Source organism: Mesoplodon bidens, assembly GCF_964165515.1.
Source record: "Mesoplodon bidens genome assembly, chromosome: 1".
Taxonomy (NCBI): Eukaryota; Metazoa; Chordata; class Mammalia; order Artiodactyla; family Ziphiidae; genus Mesoplodon; species Mesoplodon bidens.
Genome location: NC_138176.1, coordinates 141,218,730 through 141,240,204, shown reverse-complemented (window position 1 = coordinate 141,240,204; position 21,475 = coordinate 141,218,730). Strand labels below are relative to the sequence as shown.

Sequence of the window (21,475 nt, the reverse complement as noted above, 5' to 3'; positions counted from 1 at the left end):
TTTATCACGAGCCTCATTCAATTGGCTCAGTCTCTATGAGTCTATAAACATAATCATGCTGCCTCAACTCAGGATTCAAGTATGGATGCTCAGTTTCCATCCCAAAATGCCCTCGTTTTTTTTTCTTTTTTTTTTTTTTTGCGGTACGCAGGCCTCTCACTGCTGTGGCCTCTCCCGTTGCGGAGCACAGGCTCCGGACGCGCGGGCTCAGTGGCCATGGCTCACGGGCCCAGCCGCTCCGCGGCATGTGGGATCTTCCCGGACCGGGGCACGAACCCGTGTCCCCCACATCGGCAGGCGGACTCCCAACCACTGCGCCACCAGGGAAGCCCGGTACAGTCATTTTCGATGACTCGGAAACATTATTTGGAATATCAGTTTTTATTTTGTGCTGTTTGGGTGGCCTCCTTTCTACATAGCTTCATGTGGTGCTGCTTTTAAATCCGTTGTGCATATTGTAGTATTTGTCTCCTCTACAATGTATCACGTGACCTTTGGCAGGGCAGGGGTGGAAGCAGTGTTGGGAGGAGGGAGGGCATGGAGAATAAGATCACAGCCACAATCACAACCATAAATCCTAATGCCCTTTGAGAGTTACTACATGCCAGACACTGGTCTCTGTGCTTGACATCCAGTGATTCATTATTCTGCCCAACAATTCTAGAGGTAGTTACTATTACTTATTGTCTCCATATTACTGATGAGGACACTGAGGCCCAGAGAGACTGAGTAACTTTCTTCGTCCAGAGGCAGGAAATGATAAAGAAGAAATAGGAAGACAGGCAGCCTGACTCAAGACCTTATAATATTAATCACTATACTGTGTGATAATTAGTATAACTAATTATACTAACTAGGATAATTAGTTAACTCAGTATAATTAGTTCACCACAGTCCTCAAAAATAAATCAACCAATGTTACCCCAAATTCAGAGCAAATGCCTTCCAAAAGTATTTGACAGAGGTTTATGTGGCACAAAGTACGGGGACTTTGTGGCAGCTATTTTCCCTGTGACAGCCATTTTCCTGGAGGCTTTCTCATTCATTTGCTAAGCACCTGCTCTGTACCAGACACTGTCCTAGAGCTGGTTATAGAATCAAAAGATCATAGAATGTTAGCAGCAAAAGAGACACCAGACACCCTCTAGGGCAGTGGTTTCAAACCTGGCTGCACATGAGAATCACTGGGGGAGTTTTACAAAGGTCCTGCTGCCTGGGCACCCCCTCCAGACCAATGGAATTAGAATCCCCACAGGTGGGGCTTCCTGGAGATGCCAGCCTTGATGACAAGGAAAACCTGGAGAAGTAGCCTGCCTCAAGCCACAGAGCTAGAAATTTAAAAAACAAAAAACAAAGAAAACCCTTAATCTTCAAAAATCTTTTCACTATACCACTAAAATTGCTCTAGGTGGTTAGAAATCGGTCCAGTAAAGAAATCTTTACTGATTAGGAAGAGACTGATAAACATGTCAAAATGAGCTGCCAGGGGAGGGTAAGCAGGCCCAGATACCTGGAGAGCCCCTGTAAAAGACAATTATCTCCCTCAGCATAATAGAGCAACCAAACTAAACATTTTCCTGTCTTATGAATGATCGGAGTACAATCATTCACCAAATTCGCACTTCTAAGGACATGGGCAAGTCAAAGGCAGCATAGTTTAGAGAAAACAGTTAGATTTGGACCCATTCAGGAGTGGGTTCAAATCTAGCACTCTGAGCCACTGGCAAATTCATTCATGGCCGCGAGCCTCGGCTCTGCATCTGAACAAAAAGGAATAATACTTTGTTTGCTGAAAATTCAATCAAATCACGTAGGTAAATGCTTCTAGTACAGTTGATTAGGGAACTCACAAATAGCAAATCCCTTCCCTTCCTTCCTTGGAAGGCAATCCTCCTCCTGTACCCGCCAGGACCCTCAGAACGTGGCAAATCCTTGTGCTCCCACTGGGAAGCCCAGCAAAATTTCCTTCTCCCCGCAGGAGTATCTGTGGGTTGCATTCCAGCTCTGATTTGTATCCACGCCCTAATTCAGACTTAACACTATTCCTTCACTGCAGGGTGGTGACAACAGGAGGGTGGCACCTTCTATAAACATGCATGCTGAAATGCCGCAAGCACTGAATGTTAAAGCTCAGAGGCAGATGTCCTTGTAAGGTCAGGAACAATCGCATGCAAAGCTCTCAATGTCCAACTAAGCATTTTCATAGACAAGTATTCTGAAGGGATGTATTTCCTCAACAAACTAAGCCAAATGGTTTTTGAAGTGTGGTTATGAAGAAGGCCTATGTCTTAATAAACTCTTGCACTCCTAGGATACTGCTGAATATCTTGCATAATAATAATACTGCCTTCTTTGTTCAGTCACTGACTAGGAAAATCTACTCCTTCAAATTCAGTTTCAACAAATGCAGCAGAAATCTCTTACTGTTTAAAGTGCAATGCTCAATGTAGTGGACGAACATAATGATGAAGCCAGTGTTAGCCCAGCACTGGGGGTAGAGGCACATGCAGAATTTGAATATGACATAACATAGGCCATAATTGGGAGATAAACAAGAGATTCCACTGTAACTCCCATTACTGTATATAATTCTACTGAACCACTTAAAATCCCTACTGTAGGTGCTTTACACAATATTTGTTCCCAAGTCCACAGCAATACTCCCTAACGTAAATAAACATCCTAAAAAAATGTTTTTCATGTACAATCACATGCCATAGGTTTTTCTGAAGAGAGAATTCCAAATTATAAATACAAATATCTTAGTGAAAACATTTCCAAAAAATATGGTGGCTTAACTGAAATTCTACAGGATGCTAGATATTATGCAAAATAAATAAATGCACAAATAAATTAATTAATTAAAGGTGAGGGTATATATAAACAAATAATTTTCAGGAAATACCAAGTCAAGATAAAATTAATGTGTTTTTTTTAAACTGTGGGATTTATCCGAACCTTTAATGAATGAATATGTATTGTAGCTCTCTAAGAAGTAGATCTGATAGACAGCATTTCTCAAACTTATTTTTTTCCCAAGCATTTTTCAAGACTCAGGTACTATGGGACACCAGTTTGGGAAACACTGAGTCTAAATATTACCATAATATACTGTCTTTCAAAAGCTTTGGTAAATAAGCATCCTAACCCTTCATATGGATGAAGAGTTGGTCCTCCTGGCAAACACACCAGAGGAATCTTTCAACTCAGGTGAGCAACTGAGATGAGCCCTTATAAAGCCTTGGTAACTGCTACAGGGAATAAAACACAGCTTTTCCCACAGTAACTATTGCTGGTCATAGAACCATTAGAAAGCAATTTGAACACCATTGCATATGGTCTTGTTTTGGACGCAGATCCTGCAATGTATTCTTGAGGCTAATTTTTCCTTTTTATCTGTTGCATAATTGCAAATCAATTTGAGAACTGAATATAAACCTGATATGGACTGAATGTCTGTGTCTTCCCAAAATTTGTATGTTGAAGCCCTAAACCCCAACATGACTGTATTTGGAGACAGGGCCTGTGAGGAGGTGATAAAGGTCATAAGAGTGGGGCCCTAACTGAATAGGGCTCATACCCTTGTAAGAAGAGGAAGAGACAACAGAGCTCTCTCTCCTCCCCTCTCCCTTCGCCTCTCCAAAGAGGTTATGTGAACACACAGGCAGATGGCAGCTGCCTGCAAGCCAGGAACAGAATTCTCACCAGAAACTGACCCTGTTGGACCTTCATCTTGGACTTTCCAGCCTCCAAACTGTGAGAAAATACATTTCTGCTGTTTAAGGCACCCAGCCTGTGGTATTTTGTAAAGCAGCCCAAGCAGACAAATACAATATTGGATAAACCACCGTTTTAGTCAAAATGACTGATCAAATCAATGGTAAGTAAACTGAGGATGTTTAAGGCTGAATCTACCGATCCATGGATTCAAAACCGTTCTTGCGATCACTCTCTCCAGATTTAGAGGAAGCATAAACGAATAAAAGATTTTGCATCTTCTGTGTCACAACTGTTAAAAATCATGAGGGTAAAAACTTTTCCTATTAAAAATATCCTTTTTTTAAAAAAGTTGACCTTTATACTCAAAGCTTTAAAAACAAAAACAAAAACCCTCACCCAAACAAAATAAACAGAAAGCCTTTTCCCAATTTTAAGATACTTCAAGCAAAAACACTTCAGTCCCTGATGTGTTCCAAAGCACATCTAGCTGTCGAGTTCCTAATGAAATCAGGCCTTTGGAAGGTGTGCAAACATGCAGCTGTCACATGGGAGTGAGGGAAGATAAACACATTTGCTCACTTAAGAAAAGCAAACTAAAAGAAGTCCACCCAAGTGCCGGGTGGTTGTCAGTCCTGGACAATGGAATGGTGCTGGTTTCCAGGCCCCTGAATGGAATCCCTGTCCTCCCAGACAAACCCCACACAGCCTGTCACATACTGCAATGAGCCTCGTCACTCCAGTCGCCACAGTCGTTGTAGCCATTACACAGCAGTTTCCTGGGGACACAGATGCCACTGGCACACAGAAAGCTCTCGCCCCCTCCGCAGAGCACTGAAAAAAAGGGCAGAAAAACAATGTCAAAATAAATAAGAGGTGTGTTTTTTTCCCCCTTTTAAAGTTAGGAGAAATAAAGGACAGAAAGAAAACCTTTCCTTGCTATTCAACAGATGTGCTTCCCAATTCCCTCAGTTTCATTATCACCAATTTTTCTCTGGCCTTCTAGAACATTAATTGTAAAATTACCTGGAAAGACTACAAAGAGTGTTTGCCTGAGAAAACCAAAAGGAAATTCACCAGTGGGCTTTCACAGCACAAGAGAGCAGCCTCATCAATTGCACAACTTATGTGGGGAAAAAAACACCAGATGGGAGTATTTTTCTTAATAACGGAAAATTATTTCAAAGTGAAATATTATTTATTGAACAAACATTAAAAAAAAAAAGCCCTCTCCTTCTACAGCGCTACTCAATGTCCTGCAGAGAAAGCTACAGTTACAAACAGTTGATACATGCTTGAACACAGGCTTAGAGACCCCATGCCTTGTATTTGAAATATATTTATTTACTTGTCTTAATAAAAATGCCAGTTAAAAATGTCAGGGTCTGTTTTGGCATAAGGAATGTGAAACAACATTAGCTAATAATATTTTCATTCCTTTCCTTAACACGGTTGCATTTTAGTATTCTTTGCTTTAATTATTACGGTGTTCTTTTTCTTCTCAAAATTCAACAAATATTCAACTGTTTCAAAATTACATTAGACACAGAATGTAAGAGAAGAAGCTAGAAAGATTTTTCTAAGGGAAACCATTAATGAAAGGATGTCAATTCAACAAAATGGGTTTTAAAATACACTTCAATATGTGGTAATATGCATCAAATGCTTTTTAAATGTGTAAACCTTTGACCCAAAAATCTTATTTCTGGTCTTCATACAAAGGAAATGATTATGAATAAGTGCAAAATTTAATATTTAAGGATATTCATACCATCATGTTTTATCACAAGGAAACTATGAAGTAACAACTATGCAATAATAGAGGAGACTGGTTAAATAAATTTTGATAGCTCCATAATAAGGAATACTGTTACAGCCATTGAAAATTATATTGTAAAAAGTAATGTCCTGGGCCAAAGTTCAAGATAATTTAAGTGTAAAAACACCATTTGGGGGACTTCCCTGGTGGAGAAATGGTTAAGAATTCGCCTGCCAATGCAGGGGACGTGGGTTCGAACCCTGGTCCGGGAAGATCCCACATGCTGCAGAGCAACTAAGCCTGTGCACCACAACTACTGAGTCTGCGCTCTAGAGCCCATGAGCCACAACTACTGAGCCCCATGCCTCAACTACTGAAGCGCACGCGCCTAGAGTCTGAGCTCCGCAACAAGAGAAGCCACAGCAATGAGAAGCCTGCGCAGCTCAACAAAGAGTAGTCCCCACTCAACGCAACTAGAGAAAGCTGTGCACAGCACAGCAACAAAGACCCAGCGCAACCAAAAATAAATAAATAAATAAATAAATATTTTAAGTTTAAAAAATAAAAAAATTTAAAAACAGCATTTGGTTCTGAAAAAGCATAATACAATCTGGCCTAGAAAGAATTATATCTAAGTTTACTATGATTATCCCTGGTATTAGGATTGAAAGTAATTTTTATTTTCTTCATTGTATTTTACTCTGTATTTTACAAATGTTCTTATAGTGATCATGTCTTACTTTTATAATCAGAAAAAAAAATAACTTTTTTCATGAGTTCCCAATTCAGAGTAATGGTAAATAAATATAACCCTCCCAAAACTTGTTTCTGTAACTCTGTCTCCCTGCCACAAAAGTTAGTGGGATCAGCCTTGTGGTCTCCTGCCTGGTCACTGTCACCACCGCCCTGAACCATGTTCCTTGATGAGATGAACCTTGTTGTCTAACTAAAGGGAACCAGGAAATATGGAACATTTAACTCAGAAGCTGAAATGCAGAAAAATTAAAACTGAACACTCCAGGCAGTAAGGTCCATGCCACTCATATGTCCTGTGTTCCCCAGCAGAGTAGCTGGCACTCAGGAGGTTCTTAATTAATGGGAAAAAGTCACCTCCATCTCAATGGAGCACAATATATTGCCACGAGGCAAAAGAAAAAATGCAATTGATGGATTATTTTCCAATGCTATCAAGGAATCAGTTTCGATTTGCTGAACATTAAGTACTAGTCAATTTGGTATGTTTCTTCTGATGCTAATTCATGTGTAATCTTCACAATATCAACAACGAAAGTCTGGTTTTCCATTATATCCCATGATTTCTGTATCAATACAAATGGCATCTATGGATTTCAACTTTTGTACAGTATGGGATTCAGTACAGGACTGTACTCCTATAGCTACAGACAGAGACTCCTAAAGGATATACAGGAAACCAGATATAAAATGAAAACCCAAAACATTAAAGATTTTACCGGTCAGTCTATACAATAACTTGTCTCTAGGGTAAAGGGAAAATTTTCAAGGAATAAGTGTTTATCCTTTGTGAGACTGTTTCTGCATTATAGTAGAGAGTGCAGAAATTCCATCTGTCTGCATTTCAGCAGCTGCAATGCCTCAGAAGAATTATTGCATTCCCTACATTATGGCTCTGATGAGTCCATGGGAAATGTAGCTGAAAGCTCAACATTAAATAGCTCCTAACATCTAGGTTTCATCTTTAAGAACCTATATATTTTACTCCAATAAAGCCATTCTTGTGCATGGTTATATCAAACCTGGATCAAATTTAAAATATGGCATTGCTTGCATTGTTTTGATTATCGATATCCTGTGTCTTTGCTGATTCATCAGAAATGGACCTCTTTTGTGTGGTTTCTCAGTTGGAGATGTGGCTGCCCATGGTTTTAGGACATTAAAAACTGTTTATTTCTTCTTATTCTTTTTTTGCAAGTTCTTTGGACATTCATAGTTTCATTAATCAATACTATTTTTGTACAATCAGGATAGCTTTGTACATTCTCTTTGTTTGATTTCTTCCTAACCTGTATTCAGAATCTCCACTTTTATTTGTGAAAAACTGTTCAACTAGCAAAGCATTTCAGACATATCTCATTTACAATTTCCAAAGAGTCCCATAAAGTACACAGGTAAGAATTCTATCACAACTTCCTTGGGGTAAGTGATAGTTTACAAATAGAGGAACTAGAGTATCATGTGGTTAAGACAGCATCTACCCAAAGCCATGGAGTTAGGAAAAGGTGAAAATCACCCCAGAATCGTGAGGTCTGGGCTCCGGGCCTAATCCTCCACACCATACCCACTCCCCATTTCTAGTACACAGCCAGTTGATGGGCGCTGAGTTCAAGGGTACCAGGTTCAGGTAAAAGTTCAAACTTGCCTTTATTTTTCTCTCTAAACAAAAGATAAACGTCTGTCCTCAGGTGAACTGGACCAGATGAGATGACATGTTTGTGAGCTCTCAGTTTTTGGAGAACACATTGAGAGAGCTCTTAAGTTTTTGGAGAGATTTTTCAACCATAATTCACTGTCTTATAACAATCATCTTCCAATAGCCTTTAGACTGAGCCCTTAAGATGACAAAGGGAGATTCCCTGAGGTGAAGTCATGCTATACAGTCTTGACACCATTTCCACTAACATCATCTATAACTCTAAAAGGTATATATTAGACTTTAAATCAATGGCAATGACTTTACAAGATTCTTTCATTGATTGAATGAATATTTACTAACTATGATGTGCTGGGCATCACTGTAGCAGTAATTACAGATACAGCAGTAAAGAAAACAAAACTATTTCCCCACCTTCACGTAGCATGTATTCTATCGATCATCATCTGATAAAGATACTTTTACTAACTAAAGATGCTTTACCACCAAAGTTACTTACATTTATACATGTGACAATTAATTAATTTTAACACAATGACAGCAGTATACAAAGACTTATTGCCTAAGATACTGGTTTACATGTCCAAATGATGAGGACAATTATGAATCACCTGGACTTCTGAATTCCATGGATTCTGAAGAGTATACACCCCTGCGGATGATCAGCTCTTTTCAGTCTTGTTTCCGAAAACAGTCTGCTGAAATAACATCCATAGCCTGAAACAAACTTTAGATTTTCTGCAACTGCTTCCAGCCCTATCAGTTCTCTCTGTCTGTGTATTATGGGCAGCATTTATATTGGCAAATGCTCTCATTACTCTGCTTGTTAACTTTTAGAGTCTTTTTCAGAAATTACTCACCCATCTCTGACTGCATGGTATCCTCACATTCACCGTGACTTTGAGTCCTTGTTTAAAGTCTAAAGCTCAAGTTCAACTCTATCTCTGAAGAGAAAGCCGAGCTGGCACACAGCTTTGTCCCCTGCACCCATACTGAGAGCTTGTCAGCCCTTCATTCCACATGCTGCTCAAAATTAAGTTACTATAAACCACTATTGCTCTTACCTTTTACAAAGTTATTTGACCATATGAAAAAGCATGAGTGTAATCTTATAGCAGCTGATGCAAGAATACTTCTTGGGAAGAGTGTTGTATCTCCCCATAATAGGTTGATAAGAAGATTGGGGTGAAAGATAAGAGGTGAGAGAGGAGAAAGGAAATCCAAGTGGACGGTCAATAATTAAACTTGGTCTTTACTCTGTCTTCAAAGTCATATGTACTTGATGGCCCTTCCTTTTGTAGCACATTAAGATGTCTGGAGTAGGTATGGATGGATATCAAAAAGCTCTGTATGAAAAGAATAAGATCCCCCTGGAGAGAGAGAGGAAACTGTGCTGTTGAGCATTGTCTTGGGAGAGAGAGAAATTAAAAACTTGGTTGAGTCTCCCTGAGGGGCTGTATAGGGAAGACTCTTTGGAAAACAGAAGTATCTAAAGGGACATTTCAAGTTGTTGATGGGAGGTATAATCACTTCCTCCATCTACCATAGGGAATCAGCAAAGATTATGTTGCTCTCTAATATTCTCACTCATTTATTTAATCAATTTGGCACTCTTCTAAGAGCTTGAATACAGAATAGATCCCTTGCTTTGCAGACATTATAGTCTATGGAGACAAACAATATCAATGGATATAATAAGAAGAAAATTATTATATATTAGGTCAGAAGGTAATAAGTGCTATAAAGACAAAAAAGAGTACAACAGACTAAGAGAGACAGGAGATGTGGGGATGGGGTAGTACAGGTCCCCAGATTAATTAGGGCGCCAGGGCAGGTCTCACTGAACGTTGACATTTGAACAACAACTTCAAAGATGGAGGGAGTTAACCAAATCTCAGGGGAAGATTTCAGCCCAGAAGCAAAGACCCTCAGGCAGGAACATGGCTGGCAGGTATCAGGAACACCAAGGAGACCCATGTGGCTAAAAGCAGAGAGAGTAAAAGGTAGAGAAGCTAAGGGATGAGGCAGAGATGAAGAGAGGGCCCAACCACAGAGGGCTTTGTAAGGCCTTTGTAGCTTAGACCAAAAAAAAAAAAAAAAAGTCATTACAAGGTTTGAGTAAAGAGTAGCATGATCTGACTTATGTTTTCAAGGATCTCTCCCTGTTGTGTTGAAAATACTCCAGAGAGGCAAGGGACACAGTAGGGAATAACAGTTAGGAGCCTACTGGAGCAACCCAGGAAGAGATGATGCCGTCTTGGAGGTGGTAGCAGTGGAGGGGCTGAGACACAATTGGATACTGGATGTATTTTGAGAGTAGGGGCAGGAGGGTTTCCTGGCCCATTAGATGAAAGTTGTGAAAGGCAAGAGCCAATGATGGCTTCAAGTTTCCAGCCAGATGACAAGAACTGCCATCTGCTGAGATGAGGAAGGCTACTGGAAGAGAAAGACCAAGGGGAAAAAATCAGGAGTTATCATTTGGACACGCTGGGTCTGACATACACAAGAGACACCCAGCTGGAAATGCTGAGGAGACAACTGGGTACATAAGTTCAAAGTCCAGGAAAGAGGACAGGGCTACAAATATAAGTGTATGCGTCATCAGCAAATCGATTTAAAGCCGGTGTGCCTGGATGAGATCATGAGGGGAATGGCTAGTGAAGAGTAAGACTCAGTGAGATGGTGCAGAGAAGATGGATAAGGGCTGAACTATTAAACCCCATGTGTAACAGCTACAGAGAAGAGGAGAAGCCAGCAAAGAGGCTGAGGAGTGGCCCCGGTGGTAGAAGGAAACCCAGCAGGTGAGTATGTTATCCTGGAAGCTAAGGAAAGGAAAGTGTATCAAAGCGGAGGAAGTGATCGGTTGTGCCAGAAGCTATTGCTAAGTCAGGTAAGATGAAACTGAGAAATGGGGATGCGGATAACAGCAGTTTCAATGGAGCAGTGAGGACAAAAGTCTGATGGAGTATGTTTAACAGAGGATAAGAGAGGAAGTAGCTCAGAACGAAAGGACAAATCCTTTACTGCAGAAGAGAATAGATAAATGGGGCAGTAGATTACAAGGGAAGTGGGGCAAAAAGAAATGCAGTTTTTAATGCTTTGTGTGAGTACGTTTTTTGGAGAGAGCGTGGAGTGGTATTAAGTTCTGCCTATAGGTTGGCTCAGATCAAATAAATGATGACCACTTTTGAAGATACAGGAGCTCGGGGATGGAGGATCATTGATGTGAGGAATATAGTTATAATCTAAAAATGAAGCCTGTCTTATATCTGCCTGTCCCTTTAATCCCATCACTACAGTGTGACTTCCTCAGAAGTTATCTGTCTTCTAAGGTGAGAAATCCTTCTCATTCTCTTCTTCATCTGTTAAACATGGGAGGCGAGGGGCACCCATGCTAGTCCCTTCTAACAGTACCATCAGAACATGAACAAACAAACCCGTTACTTTACGACTCACATCATTTATATTAGCAGAAGATAAGTATTTGTTTGCTTATACCCTCTCCCTTCTAGAACGTATGCTCCTTAAGAGAAGGAACTTTATCAGATTTTCTCCCTGTTGTGTCCTGTCCTGAGTCTGGCGTGGAATTAAATATTTGTTAAATGAATAAATGAAGACTGAGAATAGAAGGTGCCCAGCAGGACCACAGGATCACTCCTATTTCTTGGTCCTACATGTTCAAAGGCAATAAATACCTTACAATTTTATTATTTGAATTGCCAGAGGAATAAACTGCAGGTGAAATACGATAATCACTCTCTGTTATAGCAGGATACTCACTCAAACCCCCAGACAAGTCTGGCTTCTCAGTGGCATCTGCTCATATGTTAGGACAATGAGTATCAAAGACCCTTCTACCTAAAATAATCTTCCCCACTGACCTGTGATGATGTGTCTAACGTTTTCCCAACACCTACACCCACGTTACCCATTCCTTGGGGGTAAAATGGTGGTTTTTAGATGAACTCTAGGATACCAAGGAAGGGGACTTTGGGGCCACATCATGGGTTAAGGGGGTGTCTTGAGTCCCCTAATCCACTTCAACCAGAGAGCTCTACCATCGCCTGCTTTATACATTTGAGTGCGTGTACAATTTCCTTTGAAAATGGGTCTCTGTTACCAAAAATAAGTTTGAAAACCCCTTCACCCTTAAGATTTTAAGTGTTCAGTTCAAGTCTGACAGAGCTTTTAATTCATTTTCTTGGCAATGAATACTTAGCTCTGAATTTAATTATAGAATGTTTAGATTTTCATTATATTTAGACTTGAAAGAATGGGACGCCAGAAGAGTAACTTCCTAAGAGGGGCGGGCATAGCACGGAGGAGTTTAGGAGAGGTCTGAAACAAGAGAAATAAGCATGAGAGGTGAGACCTGGAGCCACAATGAACTGAGGACAGCACTGTGTGAAAACGCAGTGGACGTGGGTCTAATACTATGAGGTAAGAAATGCCACATCACCTTATTTTTCTAAATCAAGTTAATTCACTTAATCAAATTAATTCAATTAATCCCCACTCAAAAAGGTGAAAAGAAATATTCTTCAGGCATGTTTTGGGGGGAGGGGGCCTCTCCCTCCTTAGGGAGGTACAAGGATCCAAGGGAAGAACTGCGGAAGGCGCTTAGCTTTCAATTCTTCAGAGAATGGGTGGGGTGAGGGACTCACGGTTCTAAGCTCTTGGGGTTTATGGTAGACAGAACGCTCCATCACGTCTGTGCCACAGCAGGGTCATGACAGGGCCATAGTCCCCAACATCAGTTTTCCCAGCTGCCCCACACAGCCATGCCTCTCTGAGACCCTGCCTCTTCCCCCAAGCAAGTACTAACCAGTCCCTGCTACGTAAGGGACATGCCAAAGCCCAATCCCCTTCCAAGCCTTGGGGGGTGTCTCCTCCATCCTCTGTGTCCACCTCTATCCCCCCCCATGCGACCCCACTCTGGGTGATCACATAATCTCTGCTCAGTCATTTTCTCCTCAAGGCTGGTCCCCCTTTTCTGAGAATGCACAGATGACACCACACATCCTTTATGTTTCCTTAATAAATTGCTCTATTACACAGATTTTTCATTCATTGCAGAGAATGCAAATGACTCTATTAGCAACTTTCAACATTTTTTACCAAGGTAGTATATGGTAGGAGGTCAGTAATCCCTGTTGCATAAATGCACTTAAAGAGCTCTTAATTTAGATATTCTAAAAATAGAAGTGCCACATGATTTCCTCTTTTATGATCTGGGGTGACCGTCTTGCTGTGAAGACAAGGTAAAACCGGTCCCCTCACTACAGTCCAACTCTTTAGTTCCAAGTCCCTCAGTGCCTATTATATAATATGTTTTTCTTAGTGAGGAACGACCTCTGTCAAACCAATGTTCAAAGCAAGTTCAAAACAACTTCCCCAATTAAATATCCTTAAGACTAAGGTACTCCTTGACTCATTTTTTTCCGCTCTGAAATAAAGCCATGCTTTGATTCAATGGAAACATTGCCAGCTGGCCTTCAGCTTAAATTTCTGAAAATAAGAGCTAAGTATACGTATCGCCTGTCTGACAGCATGAAGGAAGATCTATCATTCTATAGAAAAATCAATCATTGTAAAATTATCTAAAAATCATTAGCAGGAAATGAGAATAGATTTGTCACTGGTGGCACTCTGATAGGAGAGGAATGGAAACAGAGTTTAGAAAGCAGTTCATGTCATCATTCAACATCTCAAGTAAAATCACAGTATAAAATAGAGTTAGATAAAACTTGCCCAGTAGATTTAAAATCTAATAAGCCAGGGGAGAAAGTAAAGAAAGAGCAGAGTAAAAAGCAGGAAGTCAAGCTTTATGATCAGGGACTGGCAGAAATAGACCACCAAGCAGAAGTCTAAAGAAACTTTTTAAAAAGGAATCTTTATTCATTCAATAGCCGAGAGAGAGAGAGAGAGAGAGAGAGAGAGAGAGAGAAGGAAATTTTTAAAAATAAGAAAAACAACTTCCAAATAGGGATTGCCTAATTAAAAGAATATACTAGTTTACTACCTCAAGTTTTAGTGTCTAAAAGACTTAAATAGGATTCTGAACCAATTTTGTCAAAAATCATTGGTAGGTAAGATATACACTAGGACTCTGTCATTTATCATTTCCTGCAAGTAAGTGCAGTAACGTAACTTCAAGTTGCTAAAGAATATAAACAAGTTAGAAACTACATATTTAGGACTTCCCCGGTGGCACAGTGGTTAAGAATCCACCTGCCAATGTACACTGGAGAAAGGACAGCCTCTACAATAAGTGGTTCTAGGAAAACTGGACAGGTACATGTAAAAGTATGAGATTAGAACACTCCCTAACACCATACACAAAAATAAGCTCAAAATGGATTAAAGACCTAAATGTAAGGGCAGAAACTATCAAACTCTTAGAGGAGAACATAGGCAGAACACTCTATGACATAAATCACAGCAAGATCCTTTTGGACCCACCTCCTAGAGAAATGGAAGTAAAAACAAAAATAAACAAATGGGACCTAATGAAACTTCAAAGCTTTTGCACAGCAAAGGAAACCATAAACAAGACCAAAAGACAACCCTCAGAATGGGAGAAAGTATTTACAAATGAAGCAACTGACAAAGGATTAATCTCCAAAATTTACAAGCAGCTCATGCAGCTCAATAACAAAAAACAAACAACCCAATCCAAAAATGGGCAGAAGACCTAAATAGACATTTCTCCAAAGAAGATATACAGATTGCCAACAAACACATGAAAGGATGCTCAACATCCCTAATCATTAGAAAAATGCAAATCAAAACCACAATGAGATATCATCTCACACCAGTCAGAATGGCCATCATCAAAAAATCTAGAAATAATAAATGCTGGAGAGGGTGTGGAGAAAAGGGAACACTCTTGCCCTGCTGGTGGGAATGTGAATTGGTACAGCCACTATGGAGAACAGTATGCAGGTTCCTTAAAAAACTACAAATAGAACTACCATATGACCCAGCAATCCCACTACTGGGCATATACCCTGAGAAAACCATAATTCAGAAATAGACATGTACCACAATGTTCATCGCAGCTCTATTTACAATAGCCAGGTGATGGAAACAACCTAAGTGTCCATCATCGGATGAATGGGTAAAGAAGATGTGGCACATATATACAATGGAATATTACTCAGCCATAAAAAGAAACGAAATTGAGTTATTGTAGTGAGGTGGATGGACCTAGAGTCTGTCATACAGAGTGAAGTAAGTCAGAAAGAGAAAGACAAATACCATATGCTAACACATATATACGGAATCTAGGGGAAAAAAATGTCATGAAGATCCTAGGGGTAAGACAGGAATAAAGACACAGACCTACTAGAGAATGGACTTGAGGATATGGGGAGGGGGAAGGGTAAGCTGTGACAAAGTGAGAAAGTGGCATGGACATATATACACTACCAAACGTAAAATAGGTAGCTAGTGGGAAGCAGCCGCATAGCACAGGGAGATCAACTCGGTGCTTTGTGACGACCTGGAGGGGTGGGATAGGTAGGGTGGGAGGGAGGGAGATGCAAGAGGGAAGAGATATGGGAACATATGTATATGTATAACTGATTCACTTTGTTATAAAGCAGAAACTAACACACCATTGTAAAGCAATTATACTGCAATAAAGATGTAAAAAAAAGAAAAAAGAAAAGAATCCGCCTGCCAACGCAGGGGACACGGGTTCAAGCCCTGGTCCGGGAAGATCCCACATGCTGCGGAGCAACTAAGCCCGTGCGCCACAACTACTGAGCCTGCGCTCTAGAGCCTGCGAGCCACAACTACTGAAGCCCACGTGCCTGGAGCCCGTGCTCTGTAACAAGAGAAGCCACCACAATGGGAAGCCTGCTACCACAATGAAGAGTAGCCCGTCTCTGCAACTAGAGAAAGCCCACGCGTAGCAACGGAGACCCAACACAGCCAAAAATAAATAAATAAAACAAATAATTTTTTTAAAAAAAGAAGCCAATTCTTAAAAAAAAAAAAAAAAGAAACTACATGTTTATAGTTGACCCTCTTGTCAGGGATTATTATCAGGCAGGCAGAGATTTCTAAATTCAGGGGTTGTTTTTTGTGGGGGAGGGAAGAGTGCTACTTTCTGAACTTGCTTTAGGAAATAAAACCTGTATTTTATAAACAAATTAATTCTCACTTAGTGGTACTTAAAATACTTCTGAGATTTTCTCCAAACATGAGGCTGTCTCAAATGATATTTTGTGATTATTCATTATGAATCATAAAATGATAATGATGGTATATTATACACACAACCCTTGGCAGATTTCAGACAGCTGTTGAATGTTTTCTATAAAACAGTTAATGCATGCATACAAATGTATGAGAAATAAAGTGATATATATGATTTGGAAAGAAAATAACAGTCTCTTGCATGCATATGGTAGTATCTAAAAAGTTATACATGTTAACTTCTTTTAGATCTTTATTAAATGTATAACACAGTCAAGACATCTATGGAAAGACTTAGAAGAAAGATGAACAAAGAAAAATAATCCGTTTTGAAGAGTGATTCCATGGTATTTTTCTTATTTGTTGGGCTACACAAATTGGACTGATGTCATTATACAAGTTAACAGTTCATGAATTTCATTTTCATCTCAAACCAGATTTATTTTTAATCACAGTTTCTTTTATTTTTGTCTATTTTATGTATTGATAATCTAAAAGCTAGAACTAATTGTCTATGACTTCGCAATACTCTGTAGCCTGAGACCCAAAAATACAGTAAACATATGTATTTAGAATTTACTGTGAAAAGAACTTTGAAAAGATACCTTTCAAGAACAGATTGAGACAGGCTGGGTCCTGGGACCCTTTGGTGCAGTGCTGGCACCTGGACAAATGTCTCCTCCAGCAACAAAATACAAAGAAACTATAAGGGACTAAAAATAGCCACATGCATGTGCAATTGGGGCAAATTATGGACCACGGGATAGAAAAAGACCACAAACCCAACTGCCACTTCTGAAGAGCTGGGAGCAAAAACAGGGTGTTGAGAGCAAAAGCAGGGTACTGCTCATGATCCCTGCACAGAGCACCACCAAAGGGGTAGGCAGACCACCTAAGCCTCCCCCTCTGGTCACCCACTGATCTGCCCCTATCCCCACTTCAGGGAGCGAGCAAGGGAACCTGTTACAGGAGCCCCAGTAAAGAGTTGCCTGCATTTCTTGTCTGGCCTTTTATCAATTTCTATTGATTAAGGAAGGCCAAGAACCCTGGTTGGTAACAAGATTACAGTTCTACCCTAATGTCTAAAAATTCACTTCCAATTCCATGAAGACTGTACTACATCACTTTCCCACTTACTCTCCATTGTTAATTACTGTAAAAGAATATTCCAATGCATTACCATTCCTAAAAATTCACTGATCTTCAGGATACTGTAGGATCTCACCTATCTTCCAGATCAGATTGCCAGCAGCTGGATGCCAAGATTCTGAAGCCCCAGGTTGGAGCTCTGCCCAAGACCCCCTCTACTTTCCATCATCTTAACTGATCACAACAAACCCCATTCACTTGCCCCCATGTGGTAGGCCATGGAGACAGCACACGTTCCATTGCTTGAGTCAAGGCAGAGTCGGGAAAACCTAGATACTTCCAGCTACCTAACCCTTCAAGCTTAAACCACCCCCAAATAATCAAGTCACCTCAATTCTAAATGCTATTATGATTAAAAGAAAATGGTGAGAAAATTAATTCATAAACACTCATCCTAATATCCATACTGATATTGACTGGGTCTACAGACAAGAAAAGCAATTATTCACAATGATGACCCTGAGATAACAAAGTAAAAGTAATTTTGTAGAAAAAGTACAGACTTGGATTTAACTTAAGGTATCTGTGCCACTTTGAGCAAGTTATTTAACCTTTCTGGGCTTCAGTTTCCTTACCTGAATTCCACCTGCTTTGGAATTGTCTTTGAGTATATATTAATCAGTGATGGATGTAAAGCACCTGGCACCGAATCACATAAAGCCCACTATGTTGTGTTTACTAAGACTGGTAAGTGTATAATTCACTTCTGAAAGATGGCCATCACAAAGTGCTTTAAAATGCCTTTTGCTTAAAGCGTTATCCTGCAAATAACTAGAGCGTCCTATTCTCCAACCTTGTGGATACAGCACTGCCCACTTAGACCTGGAAGTGAGGGTAACTGGATTCTTCGTAACAACCAAGACAACTGGAAAAGAACATAGTCTGAAGAGATCAACACACATGGGAATCAATATAACAACGTCTAGGGAAAGAATTCCTAATGTTTCTTTGGCTCATAGACAAAAAAGCAAGTCAATTGCTCCAGGCAAGTTGACTTTTACTGTTGAATCGTTTGTATCCTGTTAAATGAATTGCATGCTGGTGGAACAGACAGGTCCCTGAATTCTCTCTCCCATGCTTCCTCCACTTTTCTACTCTGTGTGCCCTCCACAACACAGCTACATAAAATCTCTCCTAGTATCCCTGGTTACCAGTATTATATATAACAAAGCCACACAGACTAAACCTGACATGGAAAAATCAGCCTTGCCTAAAACTAAATATAAGCGCAATTTAATTAACTTGCATTCCAGAGTCATAGCTGCCAACTTACCAAGACTAGAAGACTGGGTACACAGTACCCAAGGGCTCAGAGGGAGAGGGAAAAAATACTAAATTTTTCTCCAAAATCTTCACAGGATTCACATGTTCCTTTGTACCTGTAAACAGGAATAATGTCCCCTGTATACAAGATATGTGATCCAATCAGGGGGGCAAAAGGAGCCAACGCAGGAAGAGAAGATAGGTTAAGAGAGGCCGGAATTTCAGGAGAGACATACAGGAACTAGAAATGAATGGCAAGTAATCTGGCAACAAGGTCAGCCCTGAGTCAAGTAGGGAAAGGTTTACTTTACCCCTGAAAGGAGGAAAGACATTGCTGCAGATAATGGGAAGTCAAAAACCACGTGCCTGTCACTATAAACTCTCAATACTGCAATTTGAGCTGTGATGTAGTCTCATCTAAAAATACTCTACTGATCAACCTTCTGTGCTTAAGTTAACCCTGGGAAACTATAACATGAGGGTCACCCAGTGGTGCATGGGTCAGGGGACTGAGCTCAGCATGGGGGTGATGCCCCTGGGTAAAGGTCCATTTTCTTCCATTTGCCAAAAGGATAAGTAACATGCAGTTTCCAAGCAGGAGCACAAGATGGCAGCCATACTCAGCACACAGACCCTGTGCAGTGCCACAGGAGAGAACTCAGCTTGAGACACTCACCACCTGACACGTTGTGGAAATTCACAGGGAATTCCAGCTGGGAGGCTTCTCTTTTCTAAAGGGCATCCTTTGCTTGCATCTGTAACTGGGTAAATTTGAAATCATGAAATCGCACTTCTGCCAATTATTACTACAGAGAAATAAAAAGTCTTTCCCAGTTGATGCCTACTCATATCTTTGGCACATTTTTCTATTGGTTTTCTTCCTTGTTGATTTATTGAAACCCCATTTGTTTCAATTATTTTTCTCCAGGCCATCACTTATTTGTCTTTTAAGTTAATAGTCTCTGCAGCTATAGAAAATTTTACATATACGTGAGGTCAACTGTATCAGTCTTTATGGTTTATGTCTTTATAAACCATATCTATATGTGTCGTAGAAAAGAAACTATAGGAGGGCAGAGATTTTGTCTGTTTTGTTTCCTGCTACAGCCATAGGATATATGATGGACATAGAGCATGGGCTAAATAAATTTTGCATTCAACCCAGAACCTTTCTAGAGCAGATGGGAAATATCATGGACAAAATTAAGACACATATTCTGGCCAAGACACACCAAAAATAGGCCACAGAGATAGGTAAATCAAGTCAGGTTTCCTAATAGTCAAAACTGATTCTGCCATGGCCATAGGGGAAAGGCTACAGATTGACTGACTGACTAATTTTTGTTAAAGTAAGAAAGCTTCTTATATTGCTGACATGACCAAAATATGAAATACACAGCCTGATCTGTATTTAATGGAATAGAATAAAAGAACTCTTGAGATGCTTTCCAGGTTTAAGTTTCAGCAAAATGCCAAAGGGAAGAAATTTCAAGCCAGTCCCTTTCTTTCTTTCTTTTTTTTTTTTTTTGCGGTACACGGGCCTCTCACTGTTGTGGACTCTCCCGTTGCAGAGCACAGGCTCCGGACGTGCAGGCTCAGCGGCCATGGCTCACGGTCCCAGCCGCTCCGCGTCATGTGGGATCTTCCCAGACCGGGGCACGAACCCGTGTTCCCTGCATCGGCAGGCGGACTCTCAACCACTGCGCCACCAGGGAAGCCCCCAGTCCCTTTCTTAACACCGACCACCAGAGGGAGACCACATCATGAAGCAAAGCACAGAGCCCATGCTGTAACTGTGACTAGTGTCCAGATGTGTGACAGTATTTGAAAACAATTGTATTTTATGCATTTTTCACTAATTATGTTAAAATAAAATCACATTAAAAAATCATTTTGCACTTCAAATACAGACACGCAAATATGAATTCTCATAGACAAATGCATTATGGAACACTCATGGTACTTGGTGCATTTATTTCAGAATTGACTTTTTCCATTCTCATAGCAACCAATAATTTCAGAAATCCAGTTGTTAGTTTTATTTCAAGTGGCTTTATATACATTTTTAGAATTGTTATTTGTACCTAATGTGATTTTTGTGGAATGGAAATGATTTTTCAGCAAGTGATCTTATTACAAGATAATCTCATTACAAATGCCTATTGGAAAGTCTCACCATGGTGCCCACATTGAAATGAAACTCTCCCCCGCTGTAGAAAAGGTCTTCTGAAATGTTAGCATCATAAGCTCCAAACTTCTCTGCTCTAAGAGGTTTGAAGAAAACTGCCAGTTTTTCTCTGAAACTATCCTCCTAAGAAAACTTTGTGACAACCCTTCCAGGGCCGTTTACAAGTAGACAGAAAAGGAGGCCAAATACTTTGTGAAATTTGGCTTGATTCGAAGGGCTCCTGGGAGAGCTCCCAGCCTAAAGTATTTCCCAGATGAAATTCCTCAGTTTGGATATTACTCATTTAATTTAAGCCAAAAGTCCTCAATTAAAAGGCAGTTCCTGGGGATTCCTCATTTACTCAACCAACCAAGAATTTTGGAGGCTGTCTGTAGACAGTGCTGGACATGGCAGTAATCAAAATCATAAGGCCTTACAGAGACGAAAAGAGACAAGTCATTACCAGTGATTAATACCTCTGGAGACAGCACTTTATGTATATATTTATCTTTTTTATTTATCTTTTAAAAAAATATTGAAAAATTAGTATAAAAAATTATGAAAAGGTAGAATCTAAAGAGTGGGACCCCAGCAAAGACACACCTGGGTAAAAAAGGCCCCAGAGGACAGAGGGTCAACATAGGAGCAGCAGGGGCCACAGAAGGGGTGACAGTGAATTCCATGGGAATCAGAGAGGAGCGATGTCCTCTCTTGCTAAAAATTCCAGCCAGGATCGAATATCCATGACTTTAAGCTAATACTTATCAACCGCTTTCTATTTATCAGGCAATGTCTTAAAGGCTTT

At 40.2% G+C, this 21,475-nt stretch overlaps 1 protein-coding gene across 4 annotated transcripts in view; it reads right to left on the bottom strand.

The window, feature by feature from the left end:
- Positions 1-21,475, bottom strand: part of CORIN (corin, serine peptidase) — a 230,071-nt gene that overhangs the window by 96,017 nt on the left and 112,579 nt on the right. For 2 of the 4 annotated variants that reach the window (XM_081236190.1, XM_081236192.1), the window contains one exon: positions 4,438-4,551. The exons of 1 other annotated variant lie outside the window; for it this stretch is intronic. In XM_081236190.1, the coding sequence (XP_081092316.1) occupies positions 4,438-4,551 (114 nt within the window). Of the gene's footprint in view, positions 1-4,437; positions 4,552-8,497; positions 8,609-21,475 lie in introns of those variants that run through there. One more of the 4 variants, XM_081236191.1, reaches the window with a different exon arrangement.